This window comes from Typha angustifolia, chromosome 15, assembly GCF_048772165.1.
Source record: "Typha angustifolia cultivar Huaian chromosome 15, ASM4877216v1, whole genome shotgun sequence".
NCBI lineage: Eukaryota > Viridiplantae > Streptophyta > Magnoliopsida > Poales > Typhaceae > Typha > Typha angustifolia.
The window spans coordinates 14787320-14807171 of record NC_133253.1 but is presented as its reverse complement, the minus strand read 5'-3'; the positions used below and the strand labels follow the sequence as shown (position 1 = coordinate 14807171).

Sequence of the window (19852 nt, the reverse complement as noted above, 5' to 3'; positions counted from 1 at the left end):
CTGGCTTTGGCCCCCCAACCACAACTGCTGTCTGACATGAATTGCTCACTGGTGGACATATACAAATCTTGCAAGCTGTTGATGGGACCCAGATCAATGGATCAATTTGCTACTTTACACACACAAAAGAAGAAGAAGAAGAAGAAGAAGAAGAATTCTCAATTTGAAGTCAATTAAGAAAGATCTTATTCAGAATGTTTTGCTAGACTGAATAATTCTGTTAACAGTAGTTGATCAGCATTAGATGCATCTCTGTTAAGAAAGATTTTCTTTTTCTTTTATTTTTTTGGGTTTGAAAATGATTTTGAAAGTTATTTATAGATCTCTTGCTTCTTGGATTAGAAAATAGCAGTAATAGAGGTTGCTAATGATTGTGAAGGACAAACATAGTGCAAGAAATCTATCTATTAAGCTTGACCAAACGCTTATTCACATCACTAAGTACTTGTATAACTAAATGCCAATTCATTTTATAATAATGCACAGAATTGTGTGGATTGTGATGTTGTTGTAGCTTTGAATTAAATCTTTGAGCCATTCATTATTATTGGAGGTTGTGAGGTATAAGTGAAGTGACCTCACTCAATCATTTAGGAGATTTTAAATGGGAACTTACTTAATTAGCTACTTATTAATTCAATCCAATGATTTGGATTAGTAGGGTTGGAAATTGGGCAGCAGAGCTTATGATTACAGAAGAGATATTAAATTGTTCAAGCGTCCTATTCCCTACCTAAAGATTGATGAGAAAGATTTCCTGAGGAGATAACGGTTGGTGAATAATAGATATCAGAACAGAGGAACAAGAATATGTGTCTCGGAAACAACCAAACTCACCGACTAGAACAATAAAGACGAATGCTGTGATTAAATTATAGTTTCTTTATATTAATTTGTTCTCTTTTTAGAGGATTTATTGAGATCTTGGCTCTGTCTTGCTTAATTTTCAACAAAATTCTTGTTAATGTTTGTATCCAATAGTTCTTTTTTTCCCTAGTTTTAGAGTTTATATTGCAACTCTTTTATATCTTCTTTGTTACTTTTCATCTCTTTTTAAATTTGATAGATGTTGAGACATGTGAGAGTAGTGTGAAATGGTTGACATAAATTATGGGGCACACACTTATTAATAGCTTAATCTTTTGTGTTGAAGAAGAGTTTTAGTAGTTGAATCATACCATTCTTTTCCCATTAATTAAGGTATTTGCTGTGACAAATTTGATAATGCAAGTGTACATGCAAGCTCTTTAGTTGCATTTGGATAGTAAGAGTTATACTAGTTTATTATCCAAATAGCAATTTAGTTTAACACTACCTACTTCTTTTAATCCAATAATTTATATTAACCAATGAAATTTACTTACTATTTTGCATTTAACAAGACACATCACTTCAATCAACTATTATTCAAGCTATTGTTTCAATCATTCTCTCTCTTTATCATCCAAAAGTGTAATTGAGTCGTTTATTAGAATATCTTCTAAATTTATTATTTTTTTATATCACATCAACCATAATTATTATTATATCATTATATTCGTTTACATCCAAATACTATATTGGTTTAAGCTGGTTTTAAGCAGCTTATTTAAGTTTAAGAAATTATCATAGCTAAACTAACTTGGGACTTTTTCCAACGTCCAAACGTCACCTTAAGATGTAGGCAATACATGGTTGTAATACAATTAAGTTAGTGTAGTACAATGACAGCACACAATACCTAATCTGCAAGATGACTTCTGGGAAACTCTATCTGGGAGTAAATTTCATCACTTATAATTCTCGAACGACGAGGATAACAAAAGTCCCCTGCTATCCATATCCTTTGATATAATTAAATAGAACCCTCATAGTTCTGGAGGCAGAGAAACTAGTCCGTTATCAAATAGTTGATATAATGGAAGTTCCAAATTTATTGTCTAGAGAGCAATTGAACCAAGCAAATGTTGATCCAACCAATTACTGTAAACAGGCTTAGAAAATTTATTTCCAGGATCTCTCAATGTAACAATAGCATGTACAAGGTTTCACTATTTCTTCAAGATCATGATAAAAAAAAAAGGGAATTTGCAACTGAAACAATACGAGAAGATTCAATTCTATACATTTTGCCTATTTTGTGATTCACACTCTGTCTTTGGAGGATTTATAACGCTACCTCTCATTTTTTTTTCTAGAATATTCATTTAACACCATAAGGTTACTTTAACTAATTGGCATTAATCATGTTATATAGTTTATGTGACTCTAGTTCAAAAATTACTAAAATATCCTTAAAAGTTTCTGACCTAATTTAAATCCCCACAAAATCGTTCTTCCCCAAACTAAATCCTAACCCCATAAAATCTAAATCATCTTATCTATATCTAAACCCTACCTCAGAAACTAAACTCTAATCCCACAAAATTTAAATCCTCTTATCTATAACTAAACTCTGCCTCACAAACTAAACCCTAACCCCCACAAAATCTAAATCCTCTTAGAGCATCTCTAACGTTAGCTCCACATTTGAAGTCCAAAGGCTTCAAATATAGAGCCAAAAATGGAGCAAGAGCCCGGTGCACTCTAACGCACCGGACTCCATATATATTAAAATAATAATATAATATGTATTATTATATTATTTAAATTATTTAATAGGTCATCATAGCGTTATTATTTTTTAATAAAAATATATGGTTAGAAAACTTTCATCAAGATCTTTAAAATAAGACTAATATTCAATAGTTTCAGAAGTAATTTTAAATTACTAATTTTTTAATTAAACGCATCTAATTATATTACACGAAATAAGTATTGCATGTCATTAACTAAAAATATCAAAATTACATTACATAAAATAAGCAGAAATTAACCAAACATAATAAAAGCAATAGATGTTTAATATTCGGTAAGCCATCTCCGTAGCCACCTTCTTTCTTGACCAAATTATCTAATGTATTTTAATTTTTAATATTTACATTGGGAATAATTTTGAGTAATTATATTTTAGGACCCATAATTTATTACACTCATTTTTATAAATAATAAAAAATTTAAAATTTAAATTAACTCAAAAATAATTTAATATTAGACTCATTTTAAAGGTCTCGATGAGACCTTTCCAATGATATTATTTTTGTAAATACCGATTAGTGAAACTAATTATATATTCAGTTTAACTAACTAAATTATTTAATAAAGGATACAAATAGAATTAAAATTATTAAATATAATAATTATCGGCCAATTTTGGTATTTTTAAAAGGTTGAAATGACAAATGGAGCCGGGCTCCATTTTCATGGTGGGGCTCCAAATTTGGAGCCCCACTATTTCTAACTCCAAATTGGAGTTAGTTTTAGAGTCCTATTGGAGTTCAACCGGGCTTCAAATTTGAAATTTGGAGCCCGATTGGAGTTGCTCTAATATAACTAAACCCTACCTCATAAAATTATAGCAAAACCCACAAGAATCTCCGAAAATCATTTTCACGTACAAGCCTTAGAAGCTTCCCCCAACTTTACCTATTTTTCTCTATCTCTCTAGCTCAAACATTTATTTTCTCCTTCTTTCCTAAATTTTCTTCATCTCCCTCCCCATCTTTGAGGTTGCAAGCAACAAAATGGGCTTAGTGTTTGGGGAGCTCTAAGATCTCCATGGCTTTGAAGTTTAGAAGCCCTAAGATTGGCTTGGCATTTAAGTGACTTCTTTATGGTTTGAAAAAAAAAACAATAAGTATGGATGTTTAAGTTATAAATAAAATTAGAGATAAGTACAAGAACAATTTAAAAATATTATAAATTGCATAGTTGATTATAACAATATTCTCTTTCTAGTATCATTTAATTTGATTACGATTAAGTTAAGTTAATTCAGAGTGTTAAATGAACGTTATAGAGAAAATGAGGAATTGCATTATAAAATTTTAAAAAATGTAGTGCGAATCATAAAATACGCAATATATAGGATGTGATTTATAAAAATCCCAAAATAAAGAAAAGAAAAGAAAAAAAAGATAGATTGTTACATTCGTGAGAACTATCAATATATGCTGTCAGGCAGGCAGATATTGCAGAGAATCCTCTTATCCTCAATGCCGCATTTGTGCTGCAGCAGGCTTTCCAATTACAACTCAAGAATAACAAAGGAAAAAAAGTTTGGAATGTAATTGTCATAATCTAGTGCTAATTGGACAAATGGATTAATGGCAACAGGCGTAGATATTGGACCTCCTCTTTTCATCCGAAAAGGAGAATGTCTTCTGTGAGATGAGACTGGAAGTGGAGATTGAGAAAAGCACACACCAAGGAAGAAGAAAATGAAGAGCTTTGCAGGAGACTAACATAGGGTTTATGGCATAAAAGATACAAATACAAATGCATGAAGGTAAAATCAATGCTCAGAATGTTTATTCCATTAAAAACGTCCTGCAAAGCAGGTGGTGCTTCCTCTTCCGTCGGAATCTACAGAAATAAACACTAAAGGAGTTACATCAAACTTCCGGACCTCAAAAAATTTGTCGTGATGATGCAGGGATGAAACACTGCATATTTTACATTCTTCTAAATGAATCAAACACTAGCTCAGGAAGCAGATTCCTTAGCAATCTTCTCAGCCTTCGCAATGACTTCCTCGATTCCTCCAACCATGTAGAAGGACTGCTCAGAAAGATCATCATACTTTCCATCCAGAACTCCCTGTCAATAGAAATGGAGGTATCAGGGACAATGACACATTATAGAACTGCTAGGCAATGCCTATAATTTGCATACCCAGAAATCAAAATGTAATTAAGAAAAGGGAAAGCAAGAGCAATAATAGCACAATCTATTATATGGAGTTAAAATAAATAATACTGCTCAATGTGGAATTTGTTATAAGACCAGAGCATCAATCATATGATAATTTAGTAGTGTCAATTTCTACTAAATTTAGTTCTCCAAATTAATACATTGCAAATCCTAGATCTCCAGATTCGTTATTGTGATAAACTAATCATTAAAATCAATGTACTGAATCAAGACACAAACTTCTATAGAATTTTCGCAAATGTACTAATGTAGGAGTTTTTAATCCCTCGCCTCTTCACAGAGCATTTATTAGAATAGGCACGGGTCAGAACTACTAAGAGAATAAGCTTGTGCCATTACACAGGGATAGGTGTGCATAGATTGTATTTGTGTTGTATACAGTGAAATCTTCAGCAATTCCATTCGAAATGCTTAACAATTCAGTATTTTCCAAAAAACATAAACTGATAAGTGAACCGCTAAGGGTGCACTCTGCCTGTCAGATGTTACCATGGAAAAGCTTAAAATTGAACGGAGACACTGAAAATTTAAGCCTCTTCTGAAAGCCTTCTCAACCATCATCTGCATACATGTTATCTAATCTGGTAACTATTTTCAGGTAGTTCAACCTATGAATTGTTGCATCTTAATTTCGTTGAGATATGGAAAGAATTAATGTATGTCACAAAGACCAGTACTATTTATTTAACCTTAGAAGCTCAGCATTCTGCCATACTCACATTTTATGATCAACTTGTTTTCCTATAGAGCGTTTCAGGTATAAAAGAAGGAAATGATTACACACAAAACAGCTACTATATAAACAATACAAATAAAACTTGATTCATTAGAAGAAATTCTATAGGAAAAGTAAACAAATTAGTTTACTTCTTTCAAAAGATTTCTCACCTGGAAGCTGTTGACACTTTCTTTCAATTCAACATACTTTCCAGGTGCACCAGTGAATACTTCAGCAACATGGAATGGCTGGCTCAAAAACCGTTGAATCTTACGAGCACGGGCAACAGTCAACTTGTCATCTTCACTAAGTTCATCCATCCCCAAAATAGCAATAATATCTTGAAGATTCTTATAGTTCTGAAGAACCTTCTGGACACCACGAGCCGTGTTGTAGTGATCTTCTCCCAATACATGAGGAGAAAGCATTCTAGATGTTGAATCAAGAGGGTCGACAGCAGGATATATACCAAGTTCAGATATCTAGCCAACAATAAACAAATTCTATAAAGTCAGCTTTACAAAAAATTAAAACACACAATACAAAAGGTTGTTTACAGGATCATTCAAGGTTAGATAGAAGAACCTGTCGTGACAGCACCGTCGTCGCATCAAGGTGAGCAAAAGTAGTTGCAGGTGCTGGATCAGTTAAGTCATCAGCAGGCACGTATATAGCTTGCACAGAAGTAATAGAACCCTTCTTTGTCGTTGTAATACGCTCTTGAAGCCCTCCAAGGTCAGTGGCTAATGTTGGCTGGTAACCAACAGCAGATGGGATACGACCAAGCAATGCAGACACTTCCGAGTTTGCCTTAGAAATGCATCACAAGTGAGAAAATAATCGTCATAACATGCCTAAGAAGGTTCAAACTCCCAAAATGCTCACTTGAGTGAAACGGAAAATGTTGTCAATGAAAAGGAGCACATCTTGCCCCTCAGCATCTCGAAAGTGCTCTGCCACAGTCAAGCCAGTCAATCCAACACGAGCACGAGCACCTGGCGGCTCATTCATTTGCCCATAGACAAGAGCACACTTACTGTCGCTCTGCAATAAAGTACAACAAAGTTACAAAACTCAGGGGTTAAACAAAAGACACTTACTGACATGTTAAACAAATAAAAGGAAAATGTAATATTTGAACCTGCTTATCCCCAAGCTTAATAACACCACTTTCAATCATTTCCCTGTACAAGTCATTGCCTTCACGAGTCCGCTCTCCAACACCAGCAAAGACAGAGAAACCACCTACAAGATAGGGGAAATATGGATTGGTGGAGAATTAAAAAAAAAAGAAAAATTATAAGAAAATAAAAAAGAAGATAAGGATCATCTCTATTACTAACCATGGGCTTTGGCGACATTGTTGATCAGTTCCATTATAAGAACAGTTTTACCCACACCAGCACCACCGAACAGACCAATTTTTCCACCTCTTTGGTAAGGTGCCAAAAGATCAACAACCTGCAGAAGACAACTGTAAATTATAACTGAAGTGTGTGACAAAATGGTTTGAACTTTGAAGTACATGGCAATAATAAAATATTAAGATTCACAGCAGAACTACAAAGGAAAAAATATTGTACCTTGATCCCAGTTACGAGAATCTGTTGTTCCGTTGCCTGCTCAACAAAAGCAGGGGCTTCACGATGAATAGGAAGGAAGTGATTCGTCTCTGTTGCAGAAGGCAAAGAAATTTAAACATCAACTAATGATCCAATTATGCTACATTACTTACATACTTAAATATCTGTTATAGTAACCTCAACTAAAATATCAAACATCTTAGTTAGAGTTTTTCCACAGGAAACCTACTTATTTCACCCTTCTCATCAATGGGCTCTCCAATGACATTCATAATGCGCCCAAGGGTAGCCCTTCCGACAGGCACCTAGTAGTAGTCAAAGAATCAACAAATTCTCAAAAAAGAGTTTTAATCTAAATAAAGTAAAGGAAATTTATAAAGTTCCCACGATAGAAAATGAAAAGCGGCCCATCATATTTTTGTTTTTGCATTACATGCCGTAGATACAAAACACATTCTATACAATTGTACAAACTTAGAATTATTGCACATAATCAATACAAAAAATATTAGGAGATTGGGGCCAAAAAAATAAGCTAGAGACTTAGAAATATAAGACTCGGCATTTCTCAAGCCCCTGTTTGTTTTGAGTTTAGGGGAAGTCCCTAAACTCGTTCAGAGAACCCTAATCTGATTCAGTAACCAAACAACAAATTATATTTTTTTTCCTAATCTAGTTTAGTACTCATTCCCTAAATAAATATTAATATATAAATTTTTATATCATTTTAAATTGATTTTAATTTTATCTTTAATTATTATAAACACCGTATATGCCAGCAAATATATACTTAAGCCCACAACTATTATAAATATTATATAAGCCAGCAAATATGCACTTAAACCTACAAACGAGCACTTAAGCTTGCGACTATTATAGACACTATATAAATCAACAAATATGCACTTAAGTACACAAATGACTATTATAGACACTATATAAACAAACAAATATGTATTTAAGCTTACAAATATATATTATAATATTATTATATATAAATATTATAATATTATAATATTTATATAATATATATTATAATATTTATATATTATAATATAGTAATATTACATTTTAATATAATAATATACAAATATTATAATACTATATTATCATAATATAAAAAATTATAAATTATTAAACACTATATAATATTTGTATATTATAATAATGACCACCATAATGACAAAAGGATATTTTCGTCCATCAAATTTACATATCATTTATTTTCCTCCAAAACTAATACTTTTTTTTAATTTTTTCACATCATATCACAAATAATAAATATATTATTAGCCTAGTTTAGAATCAAACACTAAATTACTTTAGTCTATTTCAAAGTACCTAAATCAAAACTAAAAAATAAAACTAAATTAATCTAGTTTAGAGCTTAGTCTCAAACCAAACAAGGCCAAATAGTTTTGAAGACTAAACTCGAACATACTATCAATATTCAAATGCTGATATGGAGCGTTCAAACGACTTGTGCACTTGATCAAAAGGGTTGCAAAATCCCTAAGACTGTGACCGCTATTTAGAGAGTGTTCGATGAGCATCTTGCCTGGATGGCATTCAATGGTGTTTGAACACCGGAATGCAAACCCTAATATTTTTGTTTGAATGTCGACATTGCACAAAGATGGTAATGAAGAGGCTGATTGCATATCTCTGCCATCTATCTCACTTGATCTCATATAACTATAAAAGGCCACATCTGGAGACTTTGTTCCAATATTTCTCTCATATCAAAGAAACCCTAAGAGCCAAAGGGAATTGGGGAGATCACTCATTACATATCAAGGTCACCTCAAATTGGAGTTTTGTAGCAAAAGGTCTTGTGGAGTTCAACTGTGTTCATGCCACCACACCTCACCACCAACCTTGCAAAGCTTCAATCTGTAGCTAGGGTGAGAACCAAATGCGGAGGCAATCTATTGGCAAGGATAAGTTAACCGAGAAAGACCTCGTGCAAACGCAGGAGGGGGACTACAATCACTGTGTACAATTGGTATACCATGTGATATTCATGAAGGTTGTAAGTATTTGTACCCGATTTATATAGCAATAGATTGATTCAGTTGAACAGATCCATGATTTTTTCCTTTCTTAATTGAGAAAGGTTTTCCACGTAAAAATTGTGTGAATGTGATGGTTTTGTGAGCATTATCTTAGTTCGTTTAAATGCTTATCTTTTAAACATGACTATAGTATGCTAGCTCTCTAGTTTATTGCTTTCCAAGTAATTGATAACATTCAGCCTAGAAATCTAGTGTAGGCAAATAGTTTAGCATATTTGCAGTTGGAGCTAGAATTTTTCACATCAGACTTCTAAAACAACCTTACAATTCCATTAGCCTCTCCACTCACTAATTTAAATCAGAATAAGATGAAACAATGCAGAAACTGTACAATCATGTCATCTAAATGGATAAACCAACAGAGTTGAAAAAACAAAAAAAAGTAATAAATATGAAGGCAATGAACTCAACAAAAAGCATGAGAGAACATAAGATTTCAAGAAAGAGACACAAATGTAAGAACCAGGATCAAATAATAAACAAGGGCCATGATCGCATAATGCATTTACATATGATCAGTTCCATACTTCCACAACAAGAGAATACGAAACAGATTACAAACTAATAGACATTAAAATCATAAAACATGAGCCACTGACCTAGATATATCTACAAACCTAATATTAACATCGAATTTAAATCTACCCTCTGTAAGCTTAAAAAAAAATCACTAATAGATCATCTAAATCCGTAATGGATCATCTCAAAAATAAATTTACTGCACTATCAGGGAGAACTGAGGAAGTAAACCTACAGTGATCGGAGATCCAGTGTTCAAGACCCTCTGCCCACGGACAAGCCCCTCTGTCCCATCCATGGCGATGGTCCTGACCATATTCTCGCCAAGATGCTGCGCCACCTCCAACACCAGCCGGATCGAGTTGTCCAACACCTCCAGCGCCGTCAGAATCGGCGGCAGACCCTCGTCGAACCTCACGTCCACCACGGCACCGATCACCTGGCACACCTTCCCGATCGCCCCGGCGCCGGTGAACTCGTCGGTGATCTTGCCGCTGGGACCTTCGCCGGGGGATGGCCTCGCCGGAGGAGGCGGAGACGGCGCCGGAGCGGCTGCCGCGGTAGCATACTCTGCGACGCGGGAGAGGAGGAAGCCAGCGGGGGAGGGACGGCACGACCGGATCGTGGACTGCGGGGCTATGGCCGCGCGGCTTGCCGCCGGCGAGCGGCGGGCGGAGGAGCGGAGGAGGGAGGACAGTACGCGGCGCGTCGCCATGAGTGGGCGCGGACCAGACTGATGGGATTTGATACTGAGGGGGGAGGATGCTTCAGGAGAAAGGCCTACACATTGGCATCTCGGAACTCGGAAGCGTAGGAATAAAAAAAGTTATTATAATACAATGGATGGTTAAGGAGGGAAATGGACGGTTGGATGAGGGGGTTATAGCATATCTATTATTTTGTTTGGTGTGACGGCGGACGTCAAACGGTGGCTTTGAGTTGGAGTTGGAGAATTTTGAGTCCGAATCATGCGGGGTCGAACACTACAAAATCCAGCAAATCTTTTTTTTTATATTTTACCTCGTTCTTTATTCTGTTATTTCTAGTTCACCTCTTTTTTTTTCGACTTTTCCAATTAGACCAAAAATAAAATAAAATTTGGTTATATTTAACATAATGCAAGGAATATCTAATAAAAATTATCAACCACGATAACTCCAATAATACTACAAAGGTATAGTGAGCATAATTTATTTAGCTAAGATACTATAGTTAGTCTTTGTAAAATAAATACAAGGGTATTGCAAGGGGTTATTTACATCCAAAACCTACTTGGTTTTTGATTTGGCAGGCTAAAATCATTTTAGGTTTCTCTTATACTTAAGGTTTTTTTTCTTATTTTTCTTTCAACTTTGTATTTTCTGTTATTTAGTGTCTCATTAAATATTAACGGGACACTATAAAAGAGAGAAATGACTCATACTCATTTTCTTTTTTATTTTCTTCATCTTCTACTTCATATATTGCTGATAATTATTATTATTCCTCTTCTTCTCCATCATCTTCTTCTTCTACTACTTTTTTTTATATAAGTCTTTAATCGCTCTCTAATCTCTAATCTTTTTCTTATACAAGTATCTAATCGATCTTTCTATTTTACCATTGAAGTTATTAAAAGACAACAAAATATATATATATAAAAAAATAAAAGTTGTTAAAATACAACAAAATATAAATTCACACCACTATCTCTAATTAATCTCTTATTTTATTAATTAAAGAGTGATTATAGAGACTTGTATGAAAAAAAGATAACGATTAATAAAGACTTGTATAGAAAGCATATAAAAAAAACAACGAAAGTTGTTATTATGTTTGCGAAAGTTGTTATTACATATACAAAAGTTGTTGATATGTTTCTTTTTCTTATTATTATTTTCTATTGTTGCTCCTTCTTAATCTACTGCAAGACAACGAAATATGTATAAAAAAATAAAAGTTGTTAAAAGATAATGAAATATAAATTCTCACCACTATCGCTAATTAATCTCTTACTTTATTAATTAAAAAGTGATTATAGAGACTTATATAGAAAGAAAAGAATGATTAATAAAGATTTGTATAGAAAAAACAACGAAAGTTTATATTTGTGAAAGTTGTTATTATATTTATGAAAGTTGTTAATATTTAGTTTTCTTCTTATACTTATTTTTTTTTTTCTACTATTGCTTATTTTTATTCTTCTTTCTTTTTTCTTTTTTTCTTTTTTTTCTTCTTTTTCTTCTTCTTCTATGCCTTGATTATTTTTTTTTTTCTATACAAGTCTCTTTAGTTGCTGTTTAATTAATAAAGTAAGAGATTAATTAGAGATAGTGGTAAAAATTTATATTTGTTGTATTTTAACAACTTTCTTTTCTTTTTTCTTCTACACATTTCGTTGTCTCTTAACAACTTTGATGAAATAACTTAAGAAAAAAATAACAATAGAAAATAATAAGAATAAGAAAATATTAACAACTTTCGTAAATATAATAACAACTTTTGTAAATATAATAATAACTTTCGTTGTTTTTTCTATACAAATCTCTATTAATCATTTTTTTTTATACAATTCTCTATAATTGTTATTTAATTAATAAAGTAAGAGATTAAGTAGCGATAGTGGTGAGAATTTATATTTCATTATCTTTTAACAACTTTTTTTTTCTATACATATTTCGTTGTCTATTAACAACTTCAATGATGAAATAGATTAAAAATAAAGAGCAACAATAGAAAATAAGAAGAAAAAGAAATATATTAACAACTTTTATAAATGTAATAATAACTTTCACAAATATAATAACAACTTTTGTTATTTTTTCTATACACTTTCTATACAAGTCTTCTTCTTTTTCTTTTTCTTCTCCTTTTTTTATGCCTTAATTATTCTTTATATTTTCTATACAAGTCTCTATAATCGCTCTTTAATTAATAAAATAAAAGATTAATCAGAGATAATAGTGAAAATTTACATTTCGTTGTCTTTTAACAACTTTCATTTTTTTTTCTTATATACACATTTCATCGTCTTTTAACAACTTTAGTGGTAAAGTAAATTAAAAATAAGAAGCAACAATAGAAAATAACCTTATTGCAAGGGGTGTGGCAACTTTATCACATTCTCTTAGAAAATTATTCATAATTATTGATACATGTACATCTACACATTTCACATATATATCTATGTATTTTATTTTAAAGTATGTATATGCATTTATATAGTTTAATAGCTGAAGTAAGTAGTGTATTTATAGAGTTTATTATATTTTTAATTATGCATTTTTTTTAAGGGTGAGGATGATAGCGGCATGAAGGAGAAAGTCCTAATTAGTGGAATTGAAAGTGAGTTTTTTACTTTGAAGCTAAAAGATCATGCTTTGATTTTTTGTTATATAATGTTAGGTTTTATTTTTATGTATGTAACTGACAAATTATATTTAAAAACATAATTTTTATTTATGTAATATGTCCAAATTTTATGTATGAGCATGTACATAAATTATGGCAATTTATGAAATGTTTGATGAAAAATATTAAAGTAAAAAATTGATTTTAAAGTCATAGTATTTGAAATGATTTTATAGTAATTATTGAATTGCTTAAATAGTGTCACGACGGTTTAAGTAGTATGAAAAACTATTCAAAGGCATCGAAACGATCACTTTACATCTAATTGTACATTTTGTCAATCAAATACACCATGAAAAGCGTTTGAAAATATAGAGAAATATTTTTAGCTATTTAAACACATCCTAACAATCGTTCAAAGCTATTTGAAGATACAGTCTTAAGTCAAACCATTTGAACGAGGTAAACTTGCGTTCAAACAGAATCATAGAATCTTTATTAAATCTTTTCGTGAAATCTGTTTGAAAATATTTTTATGTTATCTTTAAAAGATATTTATTTTATCTTTAAAAGATATTTAACTCTAAGAGGTATTTATCTTATTTCTTAAATATGTTTATCTTATCTTCAAGATATATTTATCTTTATCTTTTAGAAATCGTAGGTGAGTTCAGTTCGCCGTTCAAATGCTTGAATACTGGAACATTGTATTAGTTACTTTAAATTTTTCTATTGCAATGCTCGAACACTAGAACACTGTATCAATTACTTCAAAATTTTCTATTGTTACACTTAAAATTGGAACACTGTATCAATTATTTTAAAATTTTTTATTATATCATACTCTTTACAAAAATCTATCAACACAAGTAGAATAGGGTTTTGTTCACTTAATTGCAATAAAAACAAACTTTATAGCTTTGGAATAAAAGTTCTATTTCTTCTTACATTTAATTCCATGTCTAATTTGTTAATTTTTTGTATCATCCTTGGTAGCAATTCTCTTCCACGCTGGCATAATAGTGTGAATCAAATCATTCAGAATAGACATAATGTGTATTATTGCCCTAAAATTACACCATTAGCTGTGATCTAACTACTAATTAAGTCTCATAAAAAATTATATTTAATAATACTTACCATATAATTTGTAAACCTAAAAACCTTCTCCCCATATTACTATATGTTCAAGCTATTTTAATTAGAGCTCTTTGACCACAATAGCATGACGACCTTAATAGATTATTTATAAATAATGGTTGGTAAGAGGCCATAGATAGAAAAGAAAGTAAAGAAAGAAAGAAAATGGGTAAAATGATAAATAATAGACTTATATAAAAGGGAATGACATTTTTTTTTAAAAAAAAAACTAGAAATGGAAGGAAATAATCTAACTAGTCAGTTTTATTAGTTATTTGTGTGTGCCCTTTTAAGTTAGATATAATATTTAACGATATCACTTTAGTCGTCAGTGTAGAGACTAGTTTAAGACTTTTTGAAGTATAAGATGTAAAATTATTTTAGGCATAAATACATGGGGACAGAATATATTATCTAAAAATATATAAGTTATAAATATATATTTATAACTGTAATTAATCAATATAATTACACCTACCTAATGATCATATTAGTGAGTATACACCAGTGTATTAAAAGGCTATGTTTTATTAAAAGTGTAATTGAAAGTATTTTCTTAAGAAGCCAATTGATTTCATGCATTTTCATATCCAACATTTATAGTGTTAAATGAGAAATAAATATAAACAAAAAATCTATATGTGCAATTGATTTTATGCATAATTGATTTATATAAATATAAATATAATGTCAACATTTATATGCGTTTCTATATGTAACATTTATATTTTTTTTTCTAATAAATATTGAGATATAAACTTATTTTGACATTCGCTTTATTAAAGTGGGGCATTAAGATTATCGTATATAAGTTATACTTAGCGATATAAAAAGATATTTTATAATATTCATAAATAAAAATAATAATTTTTTATTAAATTAAGATAATTATACTTACTTTTCTGAACTATAACAATTTTCCACATATATTCTGTGAATTTTATTATATATATATATATATATAATATTAGAACTAAGAAAAAATATCCACGTAGACCTCTCATAAAATAAAACTTATATAAATTCTCCGTATTAAAAATTTTCTTAGGTAAGAATGTCTACGCGATTAAAAAAAGAGTTAGAGAGTATATGTAAAAAAAAAAAAATAATAGTTAAAAGGGGCTAAATTTAATTAAGGCTAGATGCAGTTATTTTAAATACATAGCGATAGTTCTCAGATACCAAAATTTCTCCGTTACGGTGCACTGAAACACCACACGATTATTTTATCCGTTGCCGCGCTCGAAATACCAAAATTCTCGACCACAGCACTGCGCTCAAGCACTAACAAAGCCCACCCAAAAATGGCTCCTTTCTTCTCCATTTCCTCACCACCCTCCCCTTCTCCTCCTCAACCTCTTGTCCTCCAGAACCGCTCCCGTCTCCTCTTCAGACTCCCGACCTTACCTCCTCCCAGAACCCTAACCCCTCGTCTCCACCAATCTACCCGAGCCACCGCAGCACCAGAAGCAGGGGCCCTTGAGAAGGAGAAGGAATCGGTCGGTGTAATCCAAGAATCCACTTCCTTTCCTCCTTCAATCCTTCGGATTAAGATCGTTTCTTGATCTGGGTTTCTTCGCTTGGTGTTTGGTGGTCATCGTAGGGCGTAGCGGAGAGCGTCGGGGTGCTAAAGGCCGCGGCGAAGACGAGGAAGGTCCCGGCGGCGGAGGTGCTCTCCGCATTGGCCGTGATCAAGAAATACAGGGTGGATCCTTCGTCCTTCTTCGAAACTCTTGGCGGCTCGGAGTCTCCGGGGAGGACATGGATGCTTATCTTTACAGCTAAGGTGAGCTCATCTCTCTGTGTCTGCCTCTTTTGCGTCTGGTCCCTTGTTGGATTTGGGTCTTTACAATCCTTTTGGTGGTTGTGGTGTTAGGGTCGACTGGAGAAGGGGCAGTATTTCCCGGTTACCGCGGTGCAGCGATTTGATGCTGCGGTGAGCTTCTTAATTTGTGTTCCTCTATTTTCTTTTATTAAAATTGCCACCTTTTCTGTGATCTTTTGATGACTATATTGACATTCAATTGGATTTTCTTGATTCTTTGATCGGATAATACTGTAAGAGCACAAGCATTACATGCAAAACTTCTCTCTTCCCTCACTAATGCGGGGGAATATTTGTGGTAGAATTGTTACTCCCTGTACAATGATCACTTATTACGTTTACACTCTGGAGTTTCTTGCATCCATTTTTACACATTAACTTTTGTCTATTGACTCTTGTAGGCTTATAAGTCATATGAAATCTAGTCTAGTTAGATGATTTTACTTATTGCTTTTAAATTTGAACTAAAGCAGATAATCTGTTATGTAAGCTAAGTACAGCGAATTGAATAACCTATTACTTCTATAAAGTGAACATGGGTTATTTTGAGGTGTCCGGAATGAATATTGAGTTTAGTTATTTTATTATTTTATATTTGAGCTATTAGATTGTCTTTATTTTTTTAGGAGTAGATCTTAATCGTAGAATCCTTCTAAGCTTCCAAACTCTAGCTAGCATCTTCCTCCACGAGTCATCCACTCTTACGGTTGACATCCATCATCCCACGGCTATCCGCCACTCTTCGACTACCGTCGCATTGTTGGATAATCTATTTCAGCCCGTTTCTGATATTCTCTCACCCTTTTGGCCAACTTTTTGCTCTGAATTCTAAATCCACTTGAACAAAAGAACCTAACTCGTGAGCCTATCATCTATTAAATTTTCATAATTTTTTTCTACTAGTGGATCGTCCAGATCTGGTCCACAATAGTGGTATCATAGCTATTGTTCTTTGGCCAATTGTTAACACGAGATTGAGGAAGACGAACGAGAAAGGAACACCCTTGAAGGACTAGGAACTCATCTCCGTCTTTGTGGAAATTTCTCCGGTGCTACCACCACCAACTGCCGACGATGAGCCACGAGTGTCAACGAAACGATATTTAAAGGATTTTTAATCGAATTGAAGGAGATACAAATCTCCCTCAAGGGCTCGATCTAGGTCTTGCCAGAGGCTCTACTAGACACCCACCATCGCCCTTGGTCACCAACACCGCCGGCCATGGTGGAACCGGCCTAGCCACGATAAGAAAATTCCACTCGTGAGGGAGATGGAGGGGAGCCCCAAACTGCGGCAACCATCCCTCCAGCTGCGATGGAGCTTCTTCCACCTTTGCAGATTTAGACTATTGTTGCAGTGATGTCGAAGTAACTGCCAACGACATTGCCTAGCCGTCTTCCTCAACCACGATGGAAAATAAAGGCCAAATCTTAATTTTCCACCGACGGCGATCCAGGCCCTCTCAGTCCAAGTCACCACCGCCAACACTTTCCTTGGCTTCCTACACCAAATCCATGGTTGTTGTTTGTGCCATTGTCAGCCAGAAGGCCGCCGTCAATAGCTCTCCACATTGTAGTGAAACTATGGCTTGTGGTCGTAGGTTTGACCCTTTCGTAGTAATCATGGTCATGACTGGCCTGTCCAATTTGACTACCATCTAGTGGTGGCCACCACAGACGTCGGCAATCATTGCGTGGCCAAACCCATCCATTGAGTTGGCTTCTGTCGGCCTTTCTGCCGTGGCGCCTCCACTGTAGTGGAACCTTGGGCCCTATTTGTAGACACCAAGGCCTAGTGGACCTATCGGCGATGTCTTATGGCCACAGCTATAATAGTCGAGCTTGAGCTCGATTTTCGGCTTCCACCGTCGAATGTCAACATACCACCGTTGCGGGGACTTGTTGGAGGTCGACTGTTGGTGGCCCACAACCTAAACCCAGTCGTCGTCAGCGCCCATGCAACCCACGGCGATGTCCCTAGGTTGAAAAATATTTTCAGCCCTAAGGTTAGGGTTTAGGCTATTAGGTAGAAGGGATGAAATGCACGTATCTCGAAGTCGGATGAATTTTTGCGAACTAGCTCGACCAACTCGTGTGAACCAAATAAAAACCCATGAGCATGACTTAGGGCCCGAGTATAAGCCCGATGACAACTGGTGAGGATTCGGTAGGCTTATGTCAGCTGATTGAGCTAGACCTATATGAAGCTTGAGCACGATGCGAGCCAAGCCGATGTGTGGATTATTACTAGTCACTTTGAGGATAAGGTGTCGAAAGTGTGGTAGAGTTACAAACTAGATCTAGAACGATTTGCTTGTAAATAAATTATAAAAATTTAATGGATGATAGCTTCATAAATTAGAGTTCTTTTGGCTTTCTTTTGAGTGAATTTAGAGTTCGGAGCAAGAAGTCATGGCCAAAAGAGTGACGGAAGGTTAGAAACGGGTTGAGATGGATTATGTGATGTTGCGTCTATCGTCGAAAAGTGGCATACAGTTGTGGGATAGTGGAGGTCGGCCATAAGGTTGATGGCTCGTGGAGGAATATGGTGGCAAAGATTTGAAACTTGGAAGGATTTTAAGGTTAAAATATACTCTTAGGGATATAAAATTGATCTAACAACTTAAATAAAAGATAAATGTGAAATAATAAAATAATAAACTCATTATGCATTCCTTACACCTCAAAATAAACTCAATAGCGGGACGGATTTAATGTGCCCTACTTTACTTACATAACAGATTATTTGCTTTAATTTAAAATTAAAAATAATAAGTAAAATTAACTAACTAGATTTGACTTGACTGAGTCGACCGTGTGTTCGGATAATAACAATAAATCTTCTATAAACTGATCAGCAGCTAGGCCACCTTTTCTTTTCCTATTTTCTACTAAGTTTACATCTAAATGGGGTTTCTTCATTTTCCTTCCCGAAATTAAGACATCTTGGGAGCACTGTACTTTTACATACAGCTGATGCTTCCACTCTATACCTGTCAATCATGGAGAAACTGATCGGAATTGACCTGCTGCTGAAATCTCCGTATCAAGTTATTTATTATTAAGTATGTTATCATTTACTATAAATTTGTGATTAAAAATGTGTACTTTCTTTTCTTTCTCTTCATTCAGTGTTCTTGTCATGGATTGTCAGGCAAATAGGATTGAAAATGGCATTTACCTAGGGCCAATTGGCTGCCTAACCTTTGAGGGGAGGCTTTCGTGGAAGAACAGAATACTGGCATTCATCTTCGAGTGCATTCGCATAAAAGTTGGGCCATTTGGTCCTTTGCAGATTGGTTTGAAAGCAGAGGACCGGGAACCTAGCAACAAAGATCCTTTCTTTGTCTGGTTTTATGTAGATGAGGAATTAGCTGTTGCTCAAGGCAGAGGTGGAGGCATTGCATTCTGGTGTCGATGTCGCCGTGCTACATAGTTCGAATTAAGGACGCAGTCAAAGACCAGACATGAACTAGCTATTTTATTGCCTCTATTATGAAAAGGGTGATCATTTGGACATAGAATAATACATGATGTTCCACCATGTAGATGTGATTTTAGGAATTGTAAATGTGTGATTATTTCATCAGATGAGTCTTTCACAGCTTACCTTCATAAGAAATCTGTTCATCATCTCATGTATATCTTTTCTGCATAAGGTAATAAATTTTGTCAATACTATGTAAACTTTGACAATTTCATTTTGCCTTTTAACATTGTTTCATTTCATGTTATTTAGTATGTATTAGTCTGTATTTCATTTTACAAAAAAAGGAAAAAGAATATGTTGATATGTATCAAAATTCTTGATACCCATTGCAACATCTTCATTCATGTGCATACAAATCGTTAACTATTTGCTTTGAGTTTA

The 19852-nt window shown here is 33.7% G+C and overlaps 2 protein-coding genes across 2 annotated transcripts; one reads left to right on the top strand and one right to left on the bottom strand.

The window, feature by feature from the left end:
• Window positions 1-4376: 4376 nt before the first annotated feature.
• Window positions 4377-10503, bottom strand: LOC140779272 (ATP synthase subunit beta, mitochondrial-like). Its single transcript, XM_073124286.1, has 9 exons — window positions 9922-10503; window positions 7322-7397; window positions 7093-7181; window positions 6853-6970; window positions 6651-6754; window positions 6395-6553; window positions 6095-6319; window positions 5680-5991; window positions 4377-4677 (listed from the first exon to the last, which is right to left on the bottom strand). Exons 1-9 carry the CDS (start codon window positions 10399-10401, stop codon window positions 4564-4566), a joined length of 1677 nt encoding a protein of 558 aa, XP_072980387.1. The 5' UTR covers window positions 10402-10503; the 3' UTR covers window positions 4377-4563.
• Window positions 10504-15360: 4857 nt separating this feature from the next.
• Window positions 15361-19668, top strand: LOC140779376 (uncharacterized). Its single transcript, XM_073124404.1, has 4 exons — window positions 15361-15655; window positions 15760-15942; window positions 16033-16092; window positions 19136-19668. Exons 1-4 carry the CDS (start codon window positions 15461-15463, stop codon window positions 19415-19417), a joined length of 720 nt encoding a protein of 239 aa, XP_072980505.1. The 5' UTR covers window positions 15361-15460; the 3' UTR covers window positions 19418-19668.
• Window positions 19669-19852: the final 184 nt, after the last annotated feature.